The sequence below is a fragment of the Neovison vison genome, chromosome 2 (assembly GCF_020171115.1).
Source record: "Neovison vison isolate M4711 chromosome 2, ASM_NN_V1, whole genome shotgun sequence".
NCBI classification, from domain to species: Eukaryota; Metazoa; Chordata; class Mammalia; order Carnivora; family Mustelidae; genus Neogale; species Neogale vison.
This window is the reverse complement of record NC_058092.1, coordinates 185709592-185733823: the sequence shown is the minus strand read 5'-3', so window position 1 is coordinate 185733823 and position 24232 is coordinate 185709592. Positions and strand designations below refer to the sequence as shown.

The following is a 24232-nucleotide window of genomic DNA, read 5'->3' as shown; positions in this document are numbered from 1 at the left end:
TGGCTCTGAACAATCTTTCCAACTTCACCTTGACCCAAGACTCCAGACGTTCTGAACAACCTACCCTCCCCAGGCTGTGGCTTACACAGCACAAGGCACCCTCTCTGTGAGGCCATCTTTGGTCTCCAGCCAAAAGCCACCTCCTGCCTGGAACCCTTCCCATCTCTCAGAGGGACAGCAGGGATCGCTTCTACTCAACAGTGTGGGCAGCCCAGGTCTATGTCTCCTCCTTCCTAGGTTCTGGGAGTTTGCAGAGAGCGGGACCACCTCCACCCTCTCACATCACCAGCTCCAGGCACAGAAGTACGAACAACATCTCTATTTCCTGAGTGAAGGGTGGGCCAGCTGGGTGTGTCCCCACCCCTCAAAGCTTAAGGAGTCTTGCAGGGGGAATCTTTATCCCTCACATGCCCCTAAACGGAAGCTCCGTCTCCAAGCATGCTGGTGAGGCCCACTGTACATTCACAAAGAGTGAGGCCGCCTCTGCCAGAAACTTCTAGGGCCTTGAAGAAGTCACTAATGCCTGATTTCTCCCTTAGACACGGGGAGAATGGGGGCTGCCCTGTCTCACTCCTGAGCTCTAGGATTTCAGGCTGTGTCGTGTTGTGTAAATAGAAACTAATTCTTCAGGGTTAGAAAGCGGGGCAGGCCTCGTTCCACGGGCATTCGGGCATTCGTTACCTTCTCCTCTTCAGCTTGTTACCCTCAACAAAGGGTTCCCTTTGTTTGGTTCCCTTCCCAGAGCCTCCCTGACACACCCCAGGATGAACTGGGCCTAGAGTCACTGGCCCAACACTAGGTGCTCTCTTCCTGGAGGCTGGGGGTGGGGTGGAGAGGTGGGGGGTGGGGCAAGGCTTCCTGGAGGGCCTGAAGGAAACTGAAAAGCTGGGGATGGACAAGGGGGCCCTCACAGCACTGGCCACATACCCCAGCATGTCCCCACTTTGGTCCCGGGAGACTGTCAGTGAATGGGGCAGGTGAGAGGCTAGAGGAGCAGCCGAGCCCCAGAGGAAGAGAACCTCAAGGCTCCTCCTTCTGGAACAGTCCTCCAGCCTCTGGCAAATCCCTGGAGCTTCCTGGATTCTCTGGGCCTCTGGAAGTCGGCACCCCACTCCCAGCCCATTTCCTGCCAGGCCCCTGGCCCTGACGTAGTGAGTGGGACACACTTCCAGCCCCTCCCGATGCTGGGAGCTTGCCCCCGCGGACAGGCCCAGATTTGCTGTATTTGGCTCAGCCTCCGCCTCCACAGCTGGTGAAGAGGGTGATTCAGGCCTGCCCCCCCTCCCCAGCCCCAGCAACGGAGGCCTCCAGGGCAAGCTGGGGGAGGGCACCCCAGCCCCGCTTTCTGATCCTCCCCTTTCTCCCTCAGAGCCTCAGAGCTGTTACTCTGGCTCCCTGGGCAAAGGAGCTCTTTCTTCTTGTGCTTGTTTACTTCCCCAGAGGGGAGTTTTGGCCAAGGGCCCCATGAAAGCCTCTCTGTTCTGGGCCTAGCTGGGCCCTGGCTGTTTCCCCTCACCTCATTGCTGGGAAAATGTGACTGACAGCTCCATCCCCTTGCTTTTCTGAAAGGCCCTCTGGGTGGCATGGGGGAAGAGGAGGGGGTTTGGGGGAAAGGAGGGAGGCAAGGTCTTCCTTCTGTTTTAGGGGGAGCCAGGGTACTGTCGTAGGCCACAGAAACTAAAAGCCTGATCTCCCCGAGAGGGAGGAGGGTGCCTGGCTACTTCCGGGGCAGCCGCTGGACCCTCCCGTTTCCATCCCTTCACATGGCAGGGCCACAATGCCACCGAGGGTGTGTGCAGCCCTGCGTGCCCCCAGCCACCAGCTGCCCCCAGGGGGCCACGGCCACCTGCCTGCACGATGCTGTGTCCCTCAGGGATGTCCTCTGGGATGCTGGCCTCGTAACTGCTCTGCAGAAAGATGGGCCGGTTGTCATTCACGTCCAGGATGGTGACGAACACGGTGGCCGTCCCCGTGCGCCGCTTACCTACGGGGCCATTGTCTGTGGGAGTAGAAGGTGGATGGGTTGTTAGCAGCTGCCTGGTGGGCAAACTCCCTGGGCATGTGTCCCGTGCATCCCACCTGCTCTGGCCTTTGTAAGGGGCGGCTCTTTCCTTTTTATAAATAGAGGATAAGACTAATGATGCTTAACCTCTCCCAGGTGCTATTCTAGCTCATTCCACCCTTGTAAGAAGCGTGGGAAGTAGATGCTGTTACTATCAGCCCCATTTTACAGAGGAGGGAACTGAGGCACAAAGGGGTTCCATGGCAGCTCCTAGAAAAGAGACCCACATCAGGTCCCGGATCACTTGTGAGTGCAAACTCACCAGGAAAAACTGTCTTTGAAGATGCAAGAAGTTAAGAATTTGGAGCTGAGATATCCTAGACTGGCTGGGTGGGCCACAGACCCAGGGAAAAGGGTCCTCAAGGGAAAGAAGGCAGAGGGAGCTTTGATTTGGAGACAAGGTCACATTAAATCAGAGGCATGGATTGGATTCTTGCAGCTGCAAACCCAGGAGGACTTAGAGCCACCAGAAGCTGGAGGAGTCAAGAAAGGCTTCCCTCCTAGAGCCTTGAGAGGGGGATGCAGCCCTGCCGACACCTTGATTTTGAACTTCTGGCCTCCAGAGCCCTGAGGAAATAGATCTCTACTCTCCTAAGCTACCCAGTTTATGGTAATTTGTTAGAGCAGCCCAAGGAGACAGGCACAGGTGTGGGGATCACAGGTCAACGGCTCTCAGGGGGCCAGGTGGGCAAGACCTGTGGGGCACACATGGCAGGGCCGCCTCGACGGGCAGCTCGGCTCTCTTACAGTCCACTGTGGACAGGCCGAGGGTGGACCCAGTGACACGAGGTCTTCTGATTTCTCCAGAGAAACCAGACATCTGGGCTTCTGCATAAAATCTGATTTTTAAATGTTCCCGACTAGTTGTCATTCTGTATGGAACGAGAGGTGGGTTAAACATGCCTACGGGACGGGATCAAACATGCCTGTAGAGGATTGGGTCTCTGGGTCCCGGGCACTAGGGTTTCTGATTTCTAAGCCTTAGGTGTCCAGGGGTTCTGCCCCTTCGGTTCCCTACGGGACCCTCCTCAGGCTGCGGACATGGCTCAGCCCCAGGGGCGGCTGTCAGGTTGTCCTCCCTGGAGCGAGGAGCGTGTGCCCTGTGCTCCATGTCCGGGCAAGGATGGTCACCCCAGGGAGGGGGACACGTAGCTGGCTCTGGCTGAGGATGAGGGATAACTCCATCCTTCCCAGGCCAGCTGACCACATGCTGGGGCACAGTTGCCTCTCCTGGTTTAGGCGATCTTGCCCTCCTAAGTTCCTCTCCAAGCCCAGCCTCCCACTGCCCTGGAGGTCCTATCCTATTTACTTCGCCGGCTGGGGACAGCATGAGCTGGCAGGCCCCATCAGAGGTCTGATCCCGAGCCTTCTTTTCCTGCCAGGCTGTGCCTGATACAGCAGGAATGCGGGGTCTCATGAGTCAGGGAGGAGAACAAGGCAGCGGGTGGATGCTTCTGGGTATGGGGTGGCCTGGGGAGGGGCTGCTGGCTGGAAAGGGGGAGCCACAGAAAGCTCATTCCTTCTCACTTGCAGCTCACTGCGGATGTCCAACTGGGTGCTCCTACAAGGGGGGGACACAGGCCTCATCACACGCTTCTTTCCATTCAGAGCCCTCAGGGGCTCCCTACTGCCTGGAGACCAGAGACCAAATTGCTGGCCCAATGTTTGGGCCTCTACAAGCCAGCCCTACCTGAGTGTGGCCTTCTTCCCCGTGTACATCACACCATGAGCCAGCTGCTGCCACACATGCGTGCACACGCAGCTCTTTCCCATAGCCAGGTCTCTGCCTGGGCTGGTTCCTCTGCCTGGAAGGCCCTCCCTGCTTCTCGACATACTGAAACCCGACTTGGCCTTCGAGGTGGTGACAGGCAGGTGTCTGTCTGGTGGCACCACCCTGCTCTTGAAGGCAAACTCGGCTCCTGAAGGTTCCTCTGAGAACACTATCTTCCTGACTCTGAGACCTGGGCTTCAGAGCAGGCCTGACCATGCCCCGACTCCAGGGATGGGCCAGGAATTCAGGTCTAACTAGCACATCTCTCCTCCCTTGACCATGGTGAGGGCTTCAGGGACAGGCACGGGGGCAGATAAACTAATTCATCAGAGCTCCTCTGGGGCTCAGCTGGGAAGACCAGCAAAGGGACAAGGGCTGTCTCCCTGCTGCTGCACTTGACCCCAGAAAGATTCAGGTCAGGGATACAGCAACCACTGGCCACTCAGTCAGCCAGGGGATGAGGACTACACACAGGAGGCTGAGCTAGCCACTGCAGAGAGACTGAGGCCTCATGGCCCCAGTTGGGCCCCAAATCCAGTCATACCTGAAGTTCCATCATCCTATGGACCAGTTTTGTGAGCCCAAATTGCTTCATTTCATTTTAAAAAACTTGCAACCCAGACTCCTAACTAATCCAGAGACACTCCCCACTGTCACTTCCTCTAAGGAGACTTCCTCGATCACACCTTTCCCCAACACCTCCCTTCGTGCCTGATACTCTGGGCTCCTCCCTTCCCCCTTTCTGCCTCACTTGGCCTGGGGTTGCCGTGATCTGTCTACACCCCACCATCTGAATGGCCTGCATGTAGCACTGCGGGCTAAGCCTCCTGCCCACCCCAGGGCTCAGGGATACCCTGGATGTCTGGCTGCCCTTTCTCCACAGATGCCAGTACACAGTCTCGGGCTCCAGGTCTGGCTTCTGGGGTCAGGCACGGCAGGCCCTAGATGGGCACCCCACTAGACTGCCCAGACCCTTGCTTGTGTGGTGTGCCGGTAGGGCTGGGGCGTACCGATGGCCTCCAGGACAAGTGTGTATGCCGCTGTTGTCTCCCGGTCCAAGCTTACTACGGTTCTCACAATGGCATCACGGTAGCCAACGCTGAACTTCCCGTCAACGTTTCCACCTGTGGGCCAAAGAAAATGAAGCCTCTGTGAGGAGCCAGGCCTCCTGCCAGGGAAAGGGTGGTGGCACCCAGCTCTGCTCCTGGGCCAGGACATGCCAGGGGTAGTCGGGGAGGAAAAGGCCATGCTGCTTACTCAGCCCTGCCCGAGGACAGGGTTCTGCTGGGGCTGGGGGGCTCTGATAAGCGTGTGGCCTGCATGGGTTCAGGTGGGGGTGCCAAATGCCTGAAATCATAAGGGTTGAACATTCATTGAGCACCTCCTACATACCAGGCACTCAGCGTGGAATCTTGTCTCATCTGTACTATCACAGCCCGCTTCACAGGGAGGGAAATCAGTCTGTTAGCAAAGTTATATGTGTTGCCCTGAGTTACAGTCACCAACTTGGCATTTTGATTCCTGAGCCTGTGTCCTTCACTGTTCTGCCAACTGCCGATCGGTTAGGAGTGTCTGAGCAGTTAACCTGGATTGAGGCTTTTTTATAGGTGGCCAGGACTTTGGGGGCAGCTAAGATTTTTCCAGGTCCCTTATCTTGGACTCTCTGAGTGGGGATTCCTGGAGGTTCCACGGAGTAAAGAGTAGGGGCAGGTGGCCGGCGTGGGAAGTGGGAGGGTCTCCTCTTCAAAGTGGACAGAAAAGGACTCCATCTGAACAGCATGAAGACCCCATCCCAGCCGGCTGGCAGGCAAAGTACTGTTCTGGGCAGCAGAGGGCGCTGCGTCACAGGGTTTGGGCCAGCTTGGACCAGGATCCCCACACAGCTCCTTGCGGAAAGAGCAAATTAAAATCTGAGAGTCCCGGCTGAGAGGGCTCTCCGCAGGTCAGCAGGAACTGGCCATTTTAGGGCACTGGGAAAGCATCCTGGGAGCTGCCAGGTGCTCCCTTTTCCTTACATGATTTGCCCTTGGGTAAAAGGCCTGGACCCCTTGTGGATGGTCTGTAGCACCATTCACATGGAACAAAATCTGGTTCCTAGAGGCGGGGGAGAAACTGAGGCACAAGTAGTGCTGGGTGCTGAACCGTGGCTGGTCTACATAGTGGGGGCTTGATAACGAAGCCTTTCTTGGAGCAATGTTGAGGACTGGACAGTGAGGAGATGGCCTGAGGGTGCTGGGCCTCTTTGGGGAGGGGAAGGAGGGAAAGATCTGGAAAGGAGAGGCTGAGGGCTCCTATAAGAAATGATCAGCTGTGAAGCTGGGATCCCTTGTTCTAGGGGCAGAGGAGTCTAGGAGATTGGTTTGTGCACTGAATGTAGGTAACATGGCTGCAGGCAGGCCATGGACAGAGAGAAGACAGCCAGTGATACGGCCAAGGGACAGCTAAGGAATGTCAAAGAACGGCCCCCCAGCATCCCAGCACCTCTCAGGCGTGTCAGGGACTGCAGCCTGCTGGGCAACTGTTCTAATCCAGGCATGACTAACACGTGGCATGTTTACCACCACTTACTGAGCCTACTGTCACAACAGACATCACTAATCGATCATGATTCCCTTTCTCCTATGGAGCCAGGACACGGCCTCATTGGATTTCTCCATAGCTCTCTACTTTGTATCTGTGAGCTGAAACCATTTTATTTAGAAGGATTGAAACCATTTGTCTCTAAGCAAATGGAAATTCTCATGAGAGAAGAATTCCCAGGGAAGAACAAGATCACAGTGTTCCAGTCATGGCATTATCGCCCGGATGTGGGGGTGGAGTTGGGCGGCAAGGCTCCTCCCCCGGAGTCACGGGCTCTCCCTCCCTCAAGACTGCACCTGGGTAAGGTCCCCAGGCTCTGAATAGGCTCTGGAGGCTCCCAGTGGGCCAGGCCAGAGGGATCCAGCTACAGAGCCCCTGGGAAAAGCCAAGAGCAAACCCTCTGGGAGGCTCCAGCAGGAGCTAAAGCCTGGTGGGGACAGCCGACTGGGGCCCCTCCCCAATCTGTGCCCCCCTGTACCCTGGGCCTGGGGCCGGGTACACATCTGGAAGGGGAAGAGGCAGGGCCACACCTGTGATGAAGTAGCTGAGCTCAGCATTGAGGCCCACGTCATTGTCGGTACAGTTCAGCCAGACCACCCGGAACTCCCGTGGCACGTCCTCAGACACGGAGACATTGTACACGGCCGGGAAGAAGGTAGGCGTCTCATCGTTCACGTCCAGCACTGTGGGCAGAGTCAGCGCACAGGGCTAGGCCTGCCTTCTGCTCTGGAAAGCCCAGCGCCAGAGGCGGTGGGAGCTGACACGTCTCGGCGGTGAGCTGAGGGTCCCCACGCCTGCTGGGGTCAGGGCAGAGCTGACCGGGGCTCCTCGGCCTTTCATGGTCCTGCTCCCTGCCAGGGGGCTTTGATGCTGTTGGTGATGCTGCTGCTGCTGCCATTCAAGCCAGGAGAGAAACCCCCAGGGCCTCCCTGCAGTAGGTGCCTCACAACAGCAGTGGTGATGATGATGGCAGTGACAGTGATGGTGACATCACAGCTCTTCTCATGTCGAGCTTGCACTAAACCCTTCCCATACACTATCTGAATTGCCCCTCCTAACTCCCTCATGAGGCAGGCATCCTTAGACATACCACACAGAGGAGGGACAGGACCTCAGAGCAGTTGAGTCACTTATCCCATGTCACATAACAAGTGAGCGGCAGGGTTGGGGTCTCGGGGAGGCCTGCCCCTAGTCTGTCATGGGGTCCTAGGAAAACAGCTGGCTTTGAGGATTTCCCCCTCCCAAATAGCCTCATTTCCCTTAAAGACTTGGTTTCTCAGCTGCTGGGATAGTCTTCACGGTGAAATGCTCCCAACCTCCCCATGCTGGCTCCTAGTTGTGTTAACACCAGGGGAATAATGGGCTCATCTGAGGACCCGGCTTCTGCTGAGGCCTGGAGGAAAATCCCCTCTAACAGCACTGAGCACCTCTGTGTCAGCCACTGCCGCACAAACGGGTCCCCAGACCGGCCCCAGGAACCCTCAAGGCAAGCGTGGCACCAACAGATGAGAGCATGCCTTGGCACGTCTCAGGCTGTGTCGGTTTGTACTGAGTGAACCCGCACCCGCACCAAGCCCCTGGGGGCCAGCAGAAGCCAGAGAACAGGCCACATCTCGCCTGTCACACTCTCTACTTACTTTACCTCCCTGTGGTTAGTTCTGCCCCTTTGGCAACAGCTCGTGTCAATGTCCCTGTTTTATTCCAAGAATTAAAGATGTGACCAGAATGGAAGAGAAATCATAAAGGGCCTTCGCCTTGACCTTTCCCAGCTTGCAGCTAACTCTGAGGGCCCCACTGACCACCCCAAGGCAAGTCCTCTCTGTTGTTCACTGGGATCAAAGATGCTAGGAGGAGTCCAGGACCTTGGAGGAGGATCCAGGCCCCGGGGCTGGGGACTGAAGGCTCTGCTGGCATTTTGGACATGGCGGAGGCAAAGACTGCCCAGTAGCATGGTTGAGGCAGGTACCCCATCAGCAGGGCGCCCTGTGTCCACCTGGACGGGGACAGCAGTGGGGGGGGTCGTGGTCTCCCCAGCCCTCCCGGCGCGGCTCCAGGCCCCATGCGCCCACCACATGGTCGGCAGCACCCTCGCCCCTCACCTCGGATGGTGAGCGTGCTGGTGGAGCTCTTGGTGGGCGTGCCCGCGTCACTGGCCACGACGCGCAGCTGGTACTCGGCGACGCGCTCACGGTCCAGCTCCGCAGCGGTGACCACCACACCACTGCTGCTGTTGATGAGGAAGTCCATGCGGGGCATAGCCACCTGCATGCGGTACGACACCAGCCCGTTCGGGCCTTCGTCCAGGTCGACGGCCACCACCTGAGGGAAAGCAGGGGCCACGGGAGTGGTGAGGACAGGAGGATTTCGCCTTGAGAAGGTCCCCTCCTTCCCCCGACCCGTACTCAGCTCTAGCCAGACACGCCCACTCCCCTCAGCATGTCTGGCCACTGTTCCCAGCGCACCTGCCCAGCTGCTAAGAGGGCAGCATGTCAGAGCTGAAGGGATCTGATACATCACAGGGGATCAAGGGGGCAGGGAGGGGAAAGTGCTTTTTTAGAACAAGAGTCTAGCTCCCCCTAGCCTTCCCCTTCAAAACCCCATTCTCCTCCTTGGCAAGTTCCCCTCCACCCCCCATGGATGCTGGGCGGCTCAGGGCTCCGAACTGCGTCATGTTCCAGCAGGCTTCCTGGTAGCTGGCTGGAAGCAGTGGGGACAGCTCCAAGGGCCCTGGGACCATGTGCAGCTCTGCTACATAAAACGACCAACGGTGCTCTCCCCAGCTTCATTAGACAACAAGATGATGGAAAGGGGTGACTTTTAAGTCACCTGATGTATTATTTTGAAAACGTCGTGTGAGGCCATGTGTAGGCAAGCATTCCCCAAATCCCTACACTGTTCCTGTCTGCACCCCTAGTCCTGAGGACAATTCTCCTGACTCAAGACCTTGATATATGGAAAGTTTCATAGACGAGGATTCAGATACTTTGAGAGAATGTGAATAACCAGGATCAAGTCCAGATTCTCAAGATTGAAAAATGTCAAGATCATCCAGCTTAACTCACATTGAACAAACCGGACAATAAGATATCTTCTCAAATTGAATGTTTTCCACGATGGGGGGATCACTACTTCTAATTTATCTGCAAACAGCTCTAATTCCTGGAGAAAGTTCTTCCACAGATCCAACAGAAATCACGATCATCCAGGTTGTGGGGAGGGGGGGTGGGAACGCATGGCTCTTGTCAGAACCCTCTTCCTATATCTAAGGATGGTTCCCAAGCTAACTGCTCCAGCTTCTTCAACCATCTTTTCATGCCTGAGCTAGTTAGGTCCTCTGTGAACTCAGAAGCTGCACTGTCTGCAAGCCCCTGGAGAGCAGGCTGGGGGGCTCTCTCACCCACCTGCCCCCTCCTACTTCAGGGGCTCCTCAGGGACTGGCTGGTGTTCCCTGGATTGTAGCTCCCCCTGCTGGGCATTTGGGAGAATGTCCTGCTGGAGAGAGAGCTCCCTGGGACCTTCGAAGACCGCTACTAATCTCTTCTCACAGATGAAGAAACTGAGGCACAGCGGGCCCACAGGGCATCGCCAAGGTGACTCACTGTGTCATCCTGACAAAAAACTGTGTCTTCTTCAAGTGGAATCAGGCTAACCCTTTGCCACCAGATCCCGCTGTGTCTCAGGTATAATCCCCCCTCGCCAGACACCAGATCATGAGCCCATCAGCCACCAGGGAACTCCCGCAGTCCGAGGGCCACCTTGCTGCACACACGTGTCTGACTGAATCCCCACAGCACAGCCAGGCAGGTACTAGTATGAGCCCTATTTCACAGGTGAGAAAACCGAGGCCCAGTGAGGTTAAGTTGCTTGCTCTAGGTCACACAGCACACAAGTGGGGAGAAGTTGGGATCCACACTCACGCTGGGTGCACTCCAAAGCCCATGCTCTTAATCACGAGGGCCTTCCGGTGTTTCTAAACAGGCATGCATCATCCTTCCAGAATAAGCCCCTTCAGGGCCTCCTTGACAGAGCGTGATGGAGCAGGAGGCAGAGGGCCAGGTTCAAGATTAGGCCCTACCTCTTCTTAGCCACAAGTCTCTTGGAGCCTCCTGCCAAGTGGGGAGGTTGCCCCCCACTGTGTGGAGCTGCTTTGGGGCTGATGGGAGAGTGGCCTGCCCACAGAAGCAGGGTGCCAGGGTGACACCCATCAACCCTCTCTATGATCTAGAACCAGCTACCACTTGTACTATTGAGGGCCTTGGGCCAGACCTCCATAATCAGGACCTGCTTGACTTGCCTTCCCAGAATTCTGTCATCTCCCTTGGTGCTTTTCCTCCACCTCTCTAAATCCCCCTGTCCTTTAAGACCCAGCTCAAGCCCCTCCTCCTCCAGGAAGCCTTCCATTACCTCTCTCAGTGCACTGACTCTCCAAGCCTGGCCCAGACTGTGACCTGTCCGATGGTCTCGGCTGGCTTCCCCTGCCCCACCCCTGCAAAGTGTTCAGCATGAGGCCAGGCGCCCAGGGCCTCCTCTGCCTGCCTGTTGGCTGGGTGAGACGAGGTGAGGGAGACAGATCAGGAGCTCAGGCCAGGAAAGAGAAACTCACCTGGTAGACAGAGACCCCGGCCGGAGTGCCTTCGAGCACCTCAGCCACGGAAGGCAGGTTCTGAAAAGTGGGGTCATTGTCGTTGAGGTCCAAGAGGTTCACAAACACCGTGGCGCTGCTGGTGGCTCTCAGAGGAGGCCTGCCACCTGGGGGTGCCAGGGAGAGGGAGATGGGGGTGCAAAAGAGACAGGGACAGAAAGAAAGGGAGAGTGGGGAGAGGGAGGCAGGCTCAGTGACGTCTCCCTCCAAGTGGTCCCTCCAGGGAGCAGCCTGGGCCTTGCACGCCCCCCTGCCACCTCCGCCCCCTGAGGGTACTTTTGGGGCTCACAACAGACAAGAGGGTGTTACCCCATTCTTAGCGATCATGACACGGCCCTCTTGTACCCAGGCCTCGCGACCCAGAAAGGACAGGTCATCAGGAGAGGCCCCCAGTACCCTGAGAGTCAGGGGCCCCCGCCGGGGTGTGTGGGGCTGCAAGGGACACATACAGTCAGTGACAGAGACGATTATCCTGCGCATCAGCTCCGCCTCGTCAGGGTCGGGGTTCTCCCGATCCAGCATGACATGGGTGGTACGGATCTTGCCGGTGCTGCTGTTGAGGCTGTAGAACTTGTTGGGCGGCTGGATGCTGTACACCAGGGTGCCGTTCTCCCCTAGGTCTGGGTCCACGGCCACCACCTGCCCGGGAGGGAGCCCAGCCTCCACTGAGCCCAGCTGCGGAGGGTGTCCCTGAGCCCACACCCCTGTCCCTCCCTCCCTCCCAGCTCCATAGGGGCTCTGATGGGGGACGGGAGACAGGAAGTTCATGAGATGGGTCAGCAGTGGAAGTCTTGAGCTCCTTGGTCACGCAGTTTTACCCTTAGGCCAGTCCCTTTCCCCACTTAAGCTCCAGCCTTCTGTTTCTAGAAGCAACAGCTGGCACACACCGATCTATGAGAATCTCTCCGTACCCCATGCATGCCCGGCCCTCGGCAAGTACAAGTACTGTGGGGACAGCCCTAGGAGGAGGAGATCTACAGTTATGCCCATTTCACACAGGAGGCTCAGCGAGGCTCCCCAGGTCTCTCAGCCCGAAGTGACCCTGCATCCCTCCAGAGCCCACACCAGCAGTCAGCAGGCAATGCTGCTTGCACATCTTTGTGTCACTGCTTTCCAGATGTGTGGGGCAACACGTTCATGGGTTTTTGGGGGAGCAGGGGATGCCCAGTAGGTCCATGATCATGGAATTCTTTGGGGACTGGGAATTCTTCGGGAGGCTGGGAAGGGCTGAAGAGGCTGAACATTTGGCCGAGATTTGAGAAGAATCTGAAACCCTGAATTTGGGGGAACTGCCTTCCTTTGGACTTTCTGTGAGGCAATTTGAAAAGAATTAGTCTTCTGTAACACCAGGAATGACAGGGCAGGGGAAGGGAACCAAGGACAAGCCACCAGGTATAGAGGGTAAGTCCCAGCAAGCTGGGGCTATTGTGGGCTGGGGGAGGCCGGAGAAGAGAGGAGGCTGAGCCTCCCTGCCTGAGAAAGGGAGGGCCCCCTACTTGGTTCCCCACTTATAAGCCTCACCCTGTGAAGGGATCAACCTGAGTGCCCTCCTAACCCAGGGCAACCCCCAGAACTCATTCTCTTCCCGTCCCCATGCCTGCCAATCTCCTGCTTTGGAGAAAACCTCCCTAGCATCTACCTCCCCCAAGGGGGAAGCAGAACTGAGCAGGGGACACGGGCCAGGCTCAAGGTCAAACAGCGCCAGACTGGAGGCTGACCCAGCTTCCACTGTGGAGGTCTCCCAAGGTCCCAGGACAGCAGCAGGACTCACCCCCAAGCTCATCCTTTGCCCTGTGTGACAGAGGTCACGGTGGCACCAGAAGGGGACAAGATCAATGGGAGGGGGCGGTGACCGCAGTCCCCAGGGCCGCATCAGGACAGTGTCATTCTTAACTCCAGGATGCTCAGTGATGACAGCCTGGCCTTGTCAGCTCCTTCATCTTACTTGATGTGGGGACTTTTGTGCTTTGGCAGCAGAATCTGTCCCTCCTCTGGCTTAGTCCCCAGCCGGAGGTGTCTCTGGGACCAGCAGACCAGAACAGAGAGATGGGTTGCCCTGGCCAAGGGCCCCCAACTTCCCCCAGGTCCGGAGTGGCCAGGGAGAGGGGCCCGTGCTGGCGCTGAATCCTGAGCCTGGTAGGGCCTCCTGCTTCAGAGAGGTGGGAGGGGAGTGCGTACACCTGGCCGCACCAGGGGGCAGGCCTGAGGGGCCCCCGCTGTGCTATGGAGCAGGTCCCCAGCCTCTGCAAAGGGGACCCCTGTGCTGACAACGGGAGGTGGGGCCCTTAGGCATGCCGGTGTCACTTCAGCCAGGCAAGTCATTTCGCTGACAAAGGAGACCAGCAAAGCTTGTATTTCTACCACGCTTCTCTCTAGAGGAGGAGGGTTTTTAGTCCAATTTTTCCAGATGGGGAAACTGAGGCAGAGAGCAATTAAATGACCTGTTCTAGGCTAGCAGCTTGTTGTTGAATGTGCAGAGATAATTTTACATGGTGAAGAGTGGGGGGCTTCTCGTCTCTCGCTGCCCCTGAGGTGAGTGCCCCAGGGTGCCTGGGTAGCTGCTTCCAAGGGACCCTAAGTTGGGGCTGGGCCCTGGCTTCTGCCTCTTAGCTCACTCCCTGGTGGGGAGGGGGCACAGGAGAGGGGGGCCGACTGCGGCTCCCCTCCTGCAGGCTCCCCGCCAGGCAACTGCGTAGAGTCTCACCACTTTCCCTCTTCATTTCCCGTGTCACACTGTCGTTTTTCTCCTGGCCTGACGGGGAATAATTTTCTCCCTCACCCCTTTCTTATTTTGCTGGAGGGCTTTGAAAGGCTCTAAATCAATGCCCATCAGCCAGGTCCTTGAAGGAGCCTGTGGGAGCCCGGAGGGAGGGCTGGGCCAAAACCTCGCTTGCAAAGGGAAAAGGGCCAAGCCGCAAGCTCACGCCGGGGCGGGTGCAGGCGACGCACATGCCGGGACAGCTCGCCATGCCCGGGGATGCAGGCACACGCTTGTCTGCACACAGCTCTCAGCAGTCACTGGTGTTTGGGAGCGTTGTGGGGCACACCCCTGGTCTCCCTCTGACAAGGAAGACCTGACCGGACCTGGCAGAGCTGGGGGGCAGGTGAAGTAGGGAAGAAAGATGAATGAAGTCCACCAATGACTACCATTTGCCAATGTTTGAATTCTTACAATGCACCTGGCACCGTGCTAGGCACTGGGGTTCAACAGCAGACAAGATGGATAGGATTCCAGCACGGGAGGCGTGGTGACAACAGCTACCGTGAATTTACCACTCACTGTGTGGCTCATTAAGTAGGGACTACAACTCTATCAGGTGGGGACCCCTACCAGCCCCATTTTCTAGATAAGAAAGTTGGTGCACAGGGGTGCCTGGGTGGCTCAGTCGTTAAGCGTCTGCCTTGGGCTCAGGTCATGATCCCAGGGTTCTGGGATCCAGCCCTGCCTCAGGCTCCCTACTCAGCAGAGAACCTGCTTCTTTCTCTCCCACTCCCCCTGCTTGTGTAGCCCGCCACCCCCCCAGGTCAAATAAATAAAATCTTAAAAAAAAAAAATCAGAGCACAAAAAGGTGTGGTGACTTGCCAAAGGTCACAGAGATGGAAAGGAACATGGTTGGGATTAGACCTTTGACATTCTGGGATCAGAGGCTGCCTGCTTAATCACTAAGCTACACTGCCTCTGAATGAGTTAGCAGCCTAATAAACAAATAAAACACAGATGTGGGATCAGCTCTGGAAGAAACAGTGAAGAGAGCAGACAGAGCCCCATTAGGCAGGGTGGTCAGGGAGGGCTTCTCTGAGGAAGTGGCATTTTAGGCTGGGGCAGGTAGAGGAGAAAGAGGCAGCCCTGAGAAAAGCAGGGGTGGGGGGCAGAGGGAGAGGAATGCTCTCCTCGGTGGCGGCGGGGAGGGAAGGGCTTGCACAGAGGCTCTGAGGGGAGGAAGAGTTTATTGGGCTTGGGAGGCTGAGAGGCCAGCGTGTGTGGTGGGGGGACTGAGTGTGGGAAGAGTGGTGGGATGATGTGCCAGGAGGGGGCAGCCCCTATGCAAACATGACCTCCTCCTTGACATCACCTCTGGGTCAGCTGCCCCCCAACTCCCTTTCTCCATCTCAGCCATAGCTCTTACCTCACCCAGGGCCACTGTGTGGCCTTAGAAGGCCTCATGGAGTCCCCAAAGGTGATACAGCATACCCACATATAAATGCCTACAAACCATAAAATTTAACCAGACTTTATGACTATTCCTTTTGAAACTATTTTGCCACGACAAATTGGACTAACGTACGGGCTTCTTGATTTCTGGTTTCCTGGCCACCATTCACACATATCTGGGAATTCCAGAGAATTCTGAAAATTCTTAAGAATTCTAGAAGATCTAACCTACAATTTGTCCTTAAATGCAATGGAATTTTTTCAAAACCTAATCGTCATAATATATTTGGTAGATGGTTGATATAATAGGTTCTAATTTTGACTTGGTCATTTTCTGTTTGAACGTGAGTCATAACATTCTGTTTTCAGGTCTCAGACACAAATACTTGGGGGTCCCCACCCTGTAGCTGCCCCATCCCAGGGGAGAAATGGCCATGCTAAGCCCTTACTGAGTGGTGGGTTCACATGTCCATCTCCCCAGAGGTAAAGCGGGGGCAGGTCCGCCTGGTAAGAACTATGGCTTTAACACAGGGTGAGATGGGAACCAGTGGTGGGTTCCAGCAGGAAAGTAACAGGAAGCTCCCTGGAAATGGAGGGGAGCCTTGCTGCTCTCTCTACTTCCGAGCTTGGCGAACACGGGGCCTGGCACACGGCAGGTGCCCAAAGAAGGTCTGCTAAGTTTGATGGAGAGTGACACGGCCCTGGGTAGCGGGCCTCCAGCCCGTTGTCCCCACCTGCTAATGGCTCAGAAAGCTGTGAGGAGGGCCGGAGACCTGGAGAGGGTCACGGGGGACCAGGTCCTGGAAAATGCCCAAGCCAAATGCAGTCCCAGTCCAGCAAACCCCTTTGCAGGTGGATTCTTCAAAAATGGCCTCCCCGGGCTGGTGGCCCACGCAGCCACTTTCTCCCAGGGACACCTGTCTCACCTGCCCCTCAGTTCCCTCGGAAGGATTTTTGCAGAGATATAAAGCAAAGGCAGGAGATGACCAGAGAGGTGTTCCGAGGTAAGCTCTTTTGGGGTCCCAGACTGGAGTTGTTGGCTAGAGCCCAAGTGCCCACGAGATGGCAGCAGAGAGCACCCACATCATCTCAAGCCCCAGAGAGGGCTAGGGGCTAAGTGATTTCCACACTCGGCCCCTTGCTTCAAAGAACCCTCCCACGGGGCCTGCAAAAAACCCGATTCCAGATCCCTGACCCAGGAATCTCTGGAAGGGGGACCCAACCACCAGCAGAGAGTCATTCAGATAGGGAAAGGAGGACAAGAAGCTTCCTTCAAGGCTGACATCCTCCCCTTCTTGACTCTGTCCCAGTTGGCTGTGGTTGGTGAGGGGTCCAAATGGGGAGGCTAGGCCTCGCCAGAGTGGGGCAGCCTTCCTGTGGAGCTTGATGTGAAATTTTCCCTCCCTTCTCCCATCCCACCCACACTCTCTCAGGACCTGAGCCTCCTGCCACGGCACCCTGGGCCAGCAGAGATGGAGGGCTGGGCCAGGCACTTTCCAAGTCAGATAGACCTGGGCTCACATCCTGATACAATCTCTGACTAGCTCTGGGACCTTGGCCAGACCCCTCAAACTCCAAGAATCAGTTTCCTCTGTAGTACGACAGTAGTCATGAGTCCACCTGCCCCGTGAGGTCATTACGAGGGTGAGAGAGAATTCAGGGGAAGGCCTTGGGCAGTGCCCCGCACAATGCTGGCATTCGATACGGTGGGTTACCACCAACTATGAGGTTCATGCCCATCTCGGCTGGCTGAGTGGCTATGGGGCTGGACCCTGAGGATAAACCACCTTGAATGAAGCCAAATGGGGAGGATACTATATCACAGATGTGAACCCCAGAGACGATCAAGTGGGGTGCCCAGCCCTGGCTTTCCTCATCTTCCCCAGGATGCTGGCTCCCGTCCAGACTCCTGAGACTGGCCACGTCTCCCTTGCTCCCCACTCCAAGTCCTATCCCTGCACACAGCACATCCAGGGGCCTGGGCCAACCTGGAATATTCCAGGCCAGAAAATCCCTGGGCGAACTTCAAACACCCTACTGGGGCCTGCCTGTGGGGAACAGAAGCGGGGAAGGAAAGGTAGGGCGGACAGAACCTATGTTGTGTGACTTGAGAAGGTGGCTGGCGTCTTGCTAGGGGAGGACGGGAGCTCTCCTGTGGGCCCAGACCGAGCCCCGGGGTCTCTGCAAGCATGGTGACTAGCTGAACCAGCTCTAGCTGCCTGGGTCCTGTCCCTCGGCAGCCTGTGCTCCCTTTGACAAAGCCCGAAGCAGCCCACTGCCTCTGAGGACGGTGCGAGGACTTTCCCACAGCCTCTGACTACCTTCCGCCATGCAAGAGAGCTTCCGGAAATCCGCTCCGTGGGCTGGCTCAGAGGGAAGCAGGAAGCCCGTCGGTCCCTCATGGGCCGGCATGGCAGACGCCCTGAGAAGGGCTGCCTGGCATTCTGCCGTCCCACCACCACTTACCGTGGTCACGTCAGAGTCTGGAGGGGTCATCTCCACCAGGTTGATGTAGTAGGGGGCATCCTTCCAGGTGGGGTGGTTGTCGTTGATGTCCAGGAGGGTGATGTTCACCTGCGGGGGTCACCAGGGGCAGAGAGGGAGGCACCCAGCTGAGCTGTGCGGGGACGGGGCCCAGGAGAGGTCATACTCAGGGGCCTATGGGGCATCTCAGCAGGAAATCCATGGACTCCATCTACACTGGGGGCCTCGGGGCAGGGCCTGGGCTTTCTAGCACAGGAGGGAGCCAGGTCCCCCCAGGGGGAGAGAGTTCAGGTGCTGTCCCATCAGGAAGCATAATGAATGCAATGACCCCTGAAATTCTTCCTGTAACTGGGGACCTCTCTCACCTATTCCAGGCTTGGCGGAAAGGGATGGACAGGGTCGGGGTTGAGATTCAGTCTCAGCTACGAGCCAAGCAATTTCCCTGCTCACCTGCCACCCAGGTAAATTATTTATATGGCTCAGAATCCTATTAGCAGGGGCCTCCCAGGACGGAATGGGGTTCTGGGGATTTTTCTGCCAAGTCCCTGGCCAAGCGATACTGACTCCCACCCCTCTGGCTGGGCAGGAATGGGGCACAGCTGCTGTGGGTAGGGTGAGGGCCAGGCAGAGATGTCAGGGATGGTTCCTGAGGGAGTCAGAGAAAGCAAGCAGGATGAAGGAGGGGACCGGTCAGCGGGTTTTCCTACTTCCTCTCCTATAGGGGGCTTCCTGCCTCTTACTGCCCACACCCTCGGGGCCCCCTGTCTCCTCTGCAGCCCAGAGCTCAGTCAGGACCCTCAGATGTCCTTTCTCTAGCTTCCTATACCTGAGGCATCTTGGTGGGACAGCAAGGCATTGGCTGGGGGTTCTGGGCCTTGATGGGTCCTACTTACTCACGGTAGGGAAGCCTAGGCATTGTTTCTCAGCACCAGGGTTAGGGACCCTGCTTTCTGTTTGGAGCCACCCTTTCTGGCAGAAATACTGATCCTTGTAGGAGCCCCGAGCTCCTACTTGCCCAGCTGGTCTTTTAGGGACAGGGAAAGACACCTGTTCTTCCTGAGTCCCCCATGTCCCAGGAGGGCATGCCTTTCGTCCCCCTAGCTGCAGTGGCCCCAGGGTTGACCTTGGCTCACAGCAAGTTGGCGTCTGCTACCCTCCCCCGACACGCACCGCATCGGGACCCAGGTGTGACCTGCAGATGGGCTAGGGAGCAGCACCTGGGTGCAGGTCGGGGAGCAGGGGGCACGGGAGCGGTGGGCACTCACAGTGGCGATGCCGGTTTTCTGATTGTGGCCCACGCCCCCGTCCACGGCTCTCACAATGAGGATGTATTCAGACTTGGTCTCACGGTCAAGCAGGGAGGTGGTGGTGATTTCGCCTGCGGGGCGGAGGCATGGGGTGGACCAGGAAGAGAGCAGGGAAGGAAGGAGAGCGTGAGTGTTATTTGCATGATCCGGCAGCAGGTGTGCCTGTGTGTGTCTCCGTGTGTATGCACGTGCTGGGGGTGTGAGATGGCACCCTGCAGGGGAGAGGGGGGAGCACCCATGTCCCCGGAAACTGGAATGCCTGAGGTGGCAGCATAAGCCCCTGATGGGGAAATATCTTTGTATGGGGGACAGCGGGTGACAGGGTTAGGGGTTGGGGACTAGGACGGGAGCACCCTGGCCTCAAGCTTGGTCACAAGAGACTTCTTTTTTAGACTTCTGACATGATCTTACTGGCGCTGTCCCTTGAGACTTGTTACTTAAATCCTCTGTGCCTCAGTTTCCTCCCCTGGTCAGAAGGGAAAAGTAATAGGAATTACTTCAGAGGGCTGTCGGGGGATTAATGTGGTCAACATCACAGAAGGCTCAGAACGGCGCATGGCACTGTTTATTCACAGTCACAGAGAAACAGACATGACCCTGAAACGTAGGACGTGTTTTACATGTGTTCTGACTCATTACTGGATTAATCAGCCCATAATGCATGGACAATAGTTATAAAATAGTTTCCTCATGATCTTGCAACATGATTCTATTACCTTGAGGTTTCTTTTAGGGTACGAACGAGTTATTCCATTAACTACAAACACTTAAAACTGACCACTAATCAACCTGTTTTTGGCTTTTCTTTGTATTTTGGTGTAACCGAAACACAGAGGTCACCCTGGTCACATGTGGAATGGTGTGCTGGTGATTGATAACCGGATCCCCAAAGGAAGCAAAGAAAGAAAAAAAGCATTTGCTGATTTCTACCAGGGCCACAGCAAGCTGCTGACTTGATGGCCTGGAACCAGGAGTGGAGGAGATGCTTTAACTTGGTTCTCAGAAGCAGGTGTGAGCTGGTCCCTGCCTGCCTGTGGTGGTAGGCAGGCCGTTTACCTCTGACCTGGGCCGCGGCAGAGAGCTATGCTTTGAGGACAGTGAAACCCAATCCGAATTCTAATTATGGCCCTTTCTACATGTTTGGCCTTGGAAAAGTTACTTAATTTCTTCGAGCCTCAGTTTTCTCATCTGTACAATGGAAATTACTGTGCCTTCCAAGAGAGCTCTTACAAAGATTAAATAATTAACAGAGCTACGGATAAAGCTCCCAGCACGTGGGAAATGCTTATCGCCTTCTCCAGATTGTGAGAATTCCACAAGGCAGGGACTGTACACCATCCATTTTTTTGCTTTTGTTTTTTTACCCCCCCTTGCCTGAGCTGTACCCCCTGAGGCAAGTTACTCAACTTCTCCATGCTCGGTTTATTCTACCATAAAACAAGGGAGCTGGACCAGACGGTCTCACCTTTCCCTCCCTGCCACACTGGTCTGTCCTCTGACCTGCACAGGGCTGAGCGGGGAGCTGGGAGTGGGGACCGGGCAGCGAAGGCGCTAAGGCCAGAAACAAAAGACAGGCAAAGGTCGGCCTGCCAGGCCATGTTCCATGCTGGGGCGGTGTCAATTAATTGGCAGGGTGAGGAAGAAATTAATCTCTAAAAAGTTTTAAACATGAACTTGTCGGCATGATAGATGGCTCCTCCTGTCTGGGAAATTAGATCCAATTAAGGCCACCTTTGTGGAGTGGGCCTGGCTCATTTGACCGAGGAGCTCGGAGGAAAACACTTATGCCTTCCCAGCTGAAAGAGTCGTGTAAAGGCAGCAAGAAAATGTCCATGTCATTATTAAAGGCCCTAGGGTGGAGATGTGGTCCCTCGCTGGGGAGGCAGCCGGGTGCTGAAAGGTCAGAGCGCCCACCCCGCTCATGGGTCTAATGTGGCTTATATCATGTAGCAGTTAAAGCCTGGGCTCCGGGGTCCCAAGTTCAGACTTTCCAAATCCTCAGTCAAGTTGCTTCACCTGTCCTATGCACCAGTTCCGCCACCTGGAAACATCAGGGCGATGCTGGTACCTGCCCAAGAGCGGTGAAGGTGACAGACGGGCGGGATGCTGTATGAGCTCCGGCTAATGCCCGTGAATGGTATGATTCTGAGCCCCGTGGAAGTGTGGGCTCGCTGGGGACGGATGCTCCTGCGAGCAGGCAACAAGGCCCCCATTGTGTCAGAGGTGGAGCGAGAGGCTCAGGACGGCCCTGGACAGGTCTCGCCTTGTACATGTCAGTACGTTCTGCTCCCCTCACCTCCAGGAAAAGGAGGCCTGAAGGAAAAGAAAGCCTGAAGGCAGACTTGGATGGGCATGGGTCACAGGAAGACTTAAAGCCTCCTCCAGCCCCTGAAGCAGGGCTGGCCAGTGTCCACCAGACCCCTGCTCTCTTTCCCAGGCTAGACGTCTGCCACACAGGGGCTGGGAGGCCGGAGATGACTTCCCCAGGCTGCCTTCCATATAGGCATATTGCTGGTTCTGGCCAAGAGGATGTGGGCCAAAGTGACCTCTGTCACCTCCAGTCCTGGCCCATACACATCTCCTCAGATAGAACTCCAGGCTCTCTTCCCCTGCCAGTGACCTTGGAGCCACAACATGGAAGGTACCTGGGTCCCAGAATCACCATGCTCAAGGCTGTCTACAGAACATGGCACTGGAAAGCTGGGTGGGTCAGGATTTCTGTTGTCTTGGGCCACTGAGATTTCAGGGCAGGCCTGCTTGGTACCTTCAGTGCCCTTACCTAATATAAAAATGGGTATTTAGAAGTGGAGGGCCTTGCATGACCACTAAGTAGCATGGGAACCGCTATGGGGGAAGGCCATGTCTAATTCCATCCTGTGCCCCAGAACCCAGCACCTGCTGGAGAGAAGGCCCCCACTGACACTGAATGAACATGTGAATGAACGTCCAGGGGTCTCATATTCCTTCCCAGCTTGTGACCTGGAGTCTCCTGTTTTTGTTTTTGTTTTTCCCTCCCCCTTTCCACCCAGCTTCAGGGGAGAAGGATCTGGAGGGAGGCACAAGGACAAGGGGGAAGAAAGCTGAGAGCTTTGTGGACTGAGCAGGGGGCCAGGGACTCACCCGGGAGCCCCTGGGTGAAAAGACGAAAGACAACGATGAGGAAGATGCCACCGTGTTAGCACCTGCTACGTGCCAGGGCCAACTCTAGGAGTGCTCCCCGTAACAACTCACGGGCTCCACACTCCACCCCTAAAACGACCATCCTCATTGTGCAGGGGGGGAAACCAAGGCACATGCTGTGTTAAGAAGAGGAGCTAGGGTTCAAGAACTGGGTCAGCAGCTGACGGAGGGGAGCGTGGAGGCTTAAGAGATCCCTGTAGGGTGGCATGTTAGTCAGCTGTTTGTGAAATGGAACACATGCTAAACATAACAGGGCTCCTTGCCATTGAAAGACATCCTCTGGGGACACATTCATGTTCCAGTTTGGGGGCGGGGGTAAGATCACTAATCACACTCTAGTTCATATGTCAGGGATAAAACCAGGTGCTCAAAGCTGGCATGCTTCAGTTGAGGGCTTCTTGGGAAAGGGAGGGAGACCCTGGCTCAGAGGCAGACCCAGGGCCAGGCATGGGGAGTCAGCCCGAGGCGCAGAGGATGGGGCCATGGCGCTCACCTGAGCGGGCGTTGATCCGAAACTGGGAGGAACCCTCCAAGGAGTAGATGATGGACTCCTGACCGTACTCTTGGGAGCGGTCCAGGTCTGTGGCATTCAGGAACAGCACCGTGGCTCCTTCCGGGAGACAAACGGGAAATGTTCAACCTAGGCTTGTGTCTTGAGGCCCAGGGAGCAGGACCTGGGACCTCCTGCTGACCAGCCTTCAGGAGGCAGGAAACCTGCCACTGGGGCACCCAGGGATGAGAGTGGGCTCAATCCCCAGAGCTCCCTAGGCTGCGTGGGGACAAGGCTCCATGGGAGGGGGTCCCGGAGCCTGGGGGGGGATTACACCTGCTGCTCTTGCCCATCCCCCACCCCCAGAGACCCTTCCACTGCTCTCCCCCACCTCCCTCTGGCAGCTCACCAGAGAAAATACTCAGATGGACCATCTTTGACTTTGAGTCAAAAAGAAATGACGCCCTATATTAAATTATTCCACGTTTATTGTATTCAATTTTGGTCTTGTTTCATCTTGCTCACAAGGGGAAATTTATAAGGGTTTTTATTTTCTCTTTAATATCTAGTTAAGGCCCTCGCCATCATCATGCCTGTTTCTGTGAAACCCTTGGTCAGGGGATCAGCCTTTCCAGCGGCCTTTGCCAGAGACCCTGAAAGCGGCCTGTCCCGAGACCACTCCAGGTTGTGGGGTCCAGTCCCTCAATTGTCTCCCATTGCCACCTAATGCAATGAGGAAATTCAGTGTGTGGCCTTTTAGAGTCATGGTGCCCAGGCTGGAATCCCAGGGGACCTTCTGACAACTAAGCCTCAGCTTCTTCCTCTATAAAATGGGTCTACCTGGAAAGCCAGCTTATGGGGCTGTTGGTGAGGACCCTCGGGACAAGCAGGGTGCAGGCCCACGGCAGCTCTCACTGAGCCACACACAGGAGTTACTCTTGTGTGGATGAAGAGGGAATCCCAGCGGTCTAAGGGGCCAGGCAGGGGGCTGTGAGACAGGCAGGTCTTTCTGGCACCTTCCAGGGAGTGTAAGGCCTTGGCTCCCCAGTCTTATCCTGAGCAGGGGGACTGGAGAGAGATCCTCTCCTGGGGATGCCTGACTGGGACAGGGAAGGGCAGGTTGGGCCCAGCCTTGGACCCACCCAGGAAGTCCTCAGACACCAGGAACGTATCCAGAGACTCTCCTGAGAAGGCCCCATGGTGCCACAGAAGGTCACCCTCCAGATGTAGCAGCAATTCCTCACCTGGGGGTTTCCCCCACAAGAACAGTCCACCCTAGATGCAAGGGTGAGCTATCAGCCTGCCCCCAGGACAGAGCGGATCCCCGGGGAACCCAAATGTGGAGCTGGGGGTCCCGGGTCTGCAAGCTGGACCCTGCCACCAAATTCATGGCCAAGAGAAGAGCGTCCCCTTCTATTTCTCACATAGGAACACAGCCAGCCTAGCCTCACAACACGATTCAGTCCTCTCTGCACATGCTCACTTAATCAAGCTTGTTCTGTGACTGATCGCTGACCGTTCTCTCCCCTGCTGGAGAGCCGCTGAAGGAGAGTGGGGACTAA

The 24232-nt window shown here is 56.3% G+C and overlaps 1 protein-coding gene across 7 annotated transcripts in view; it reads right to left on the bottom strand.

The window, feature by feature from the left end:
• The window catches only part of CDH23 (cadherin related 23), a 355087-nt gene that overhangs the window by 96360 nt on the left and 234495 nt on the right, over positions 1-24232 (bottom strand). For all 7 annotated transcript variants that reach the window (XM_044239712.1, XM_044239715.1, XM_044239714.1 and 4 more), the window contains 9 exons: positions 22674-22790; positions 18959-19071; positions 17676-17783; positions 11505-11694; positions 11017-11162; positions 8513-8732; positions 6944-7096; positions 4844-4957; positions 1851-1999 (listed from right to left, as the gene is read on the bottom strand). In XM_044239712.1, the coding sequence (XP_044095647.1) occupies positions 1851-1999; positions 4844-4957; positions 6944-7096; positions 8513-8732; positions 11017-11162; positions 11505-11694; positions 17676-17783; positions 18959-19071; positions 22674-22790 (1310 nt within the window). The remainder of the gene's footprint in view (positions 1-1850; positions 2000-4843; positions 4958-6943; positions 7097-8512; positions 8733-11016; positions 11163-11504; positions 11695-17675; positions 17784-18958; positions 19072-22673; positions 22791-24232) is intronic.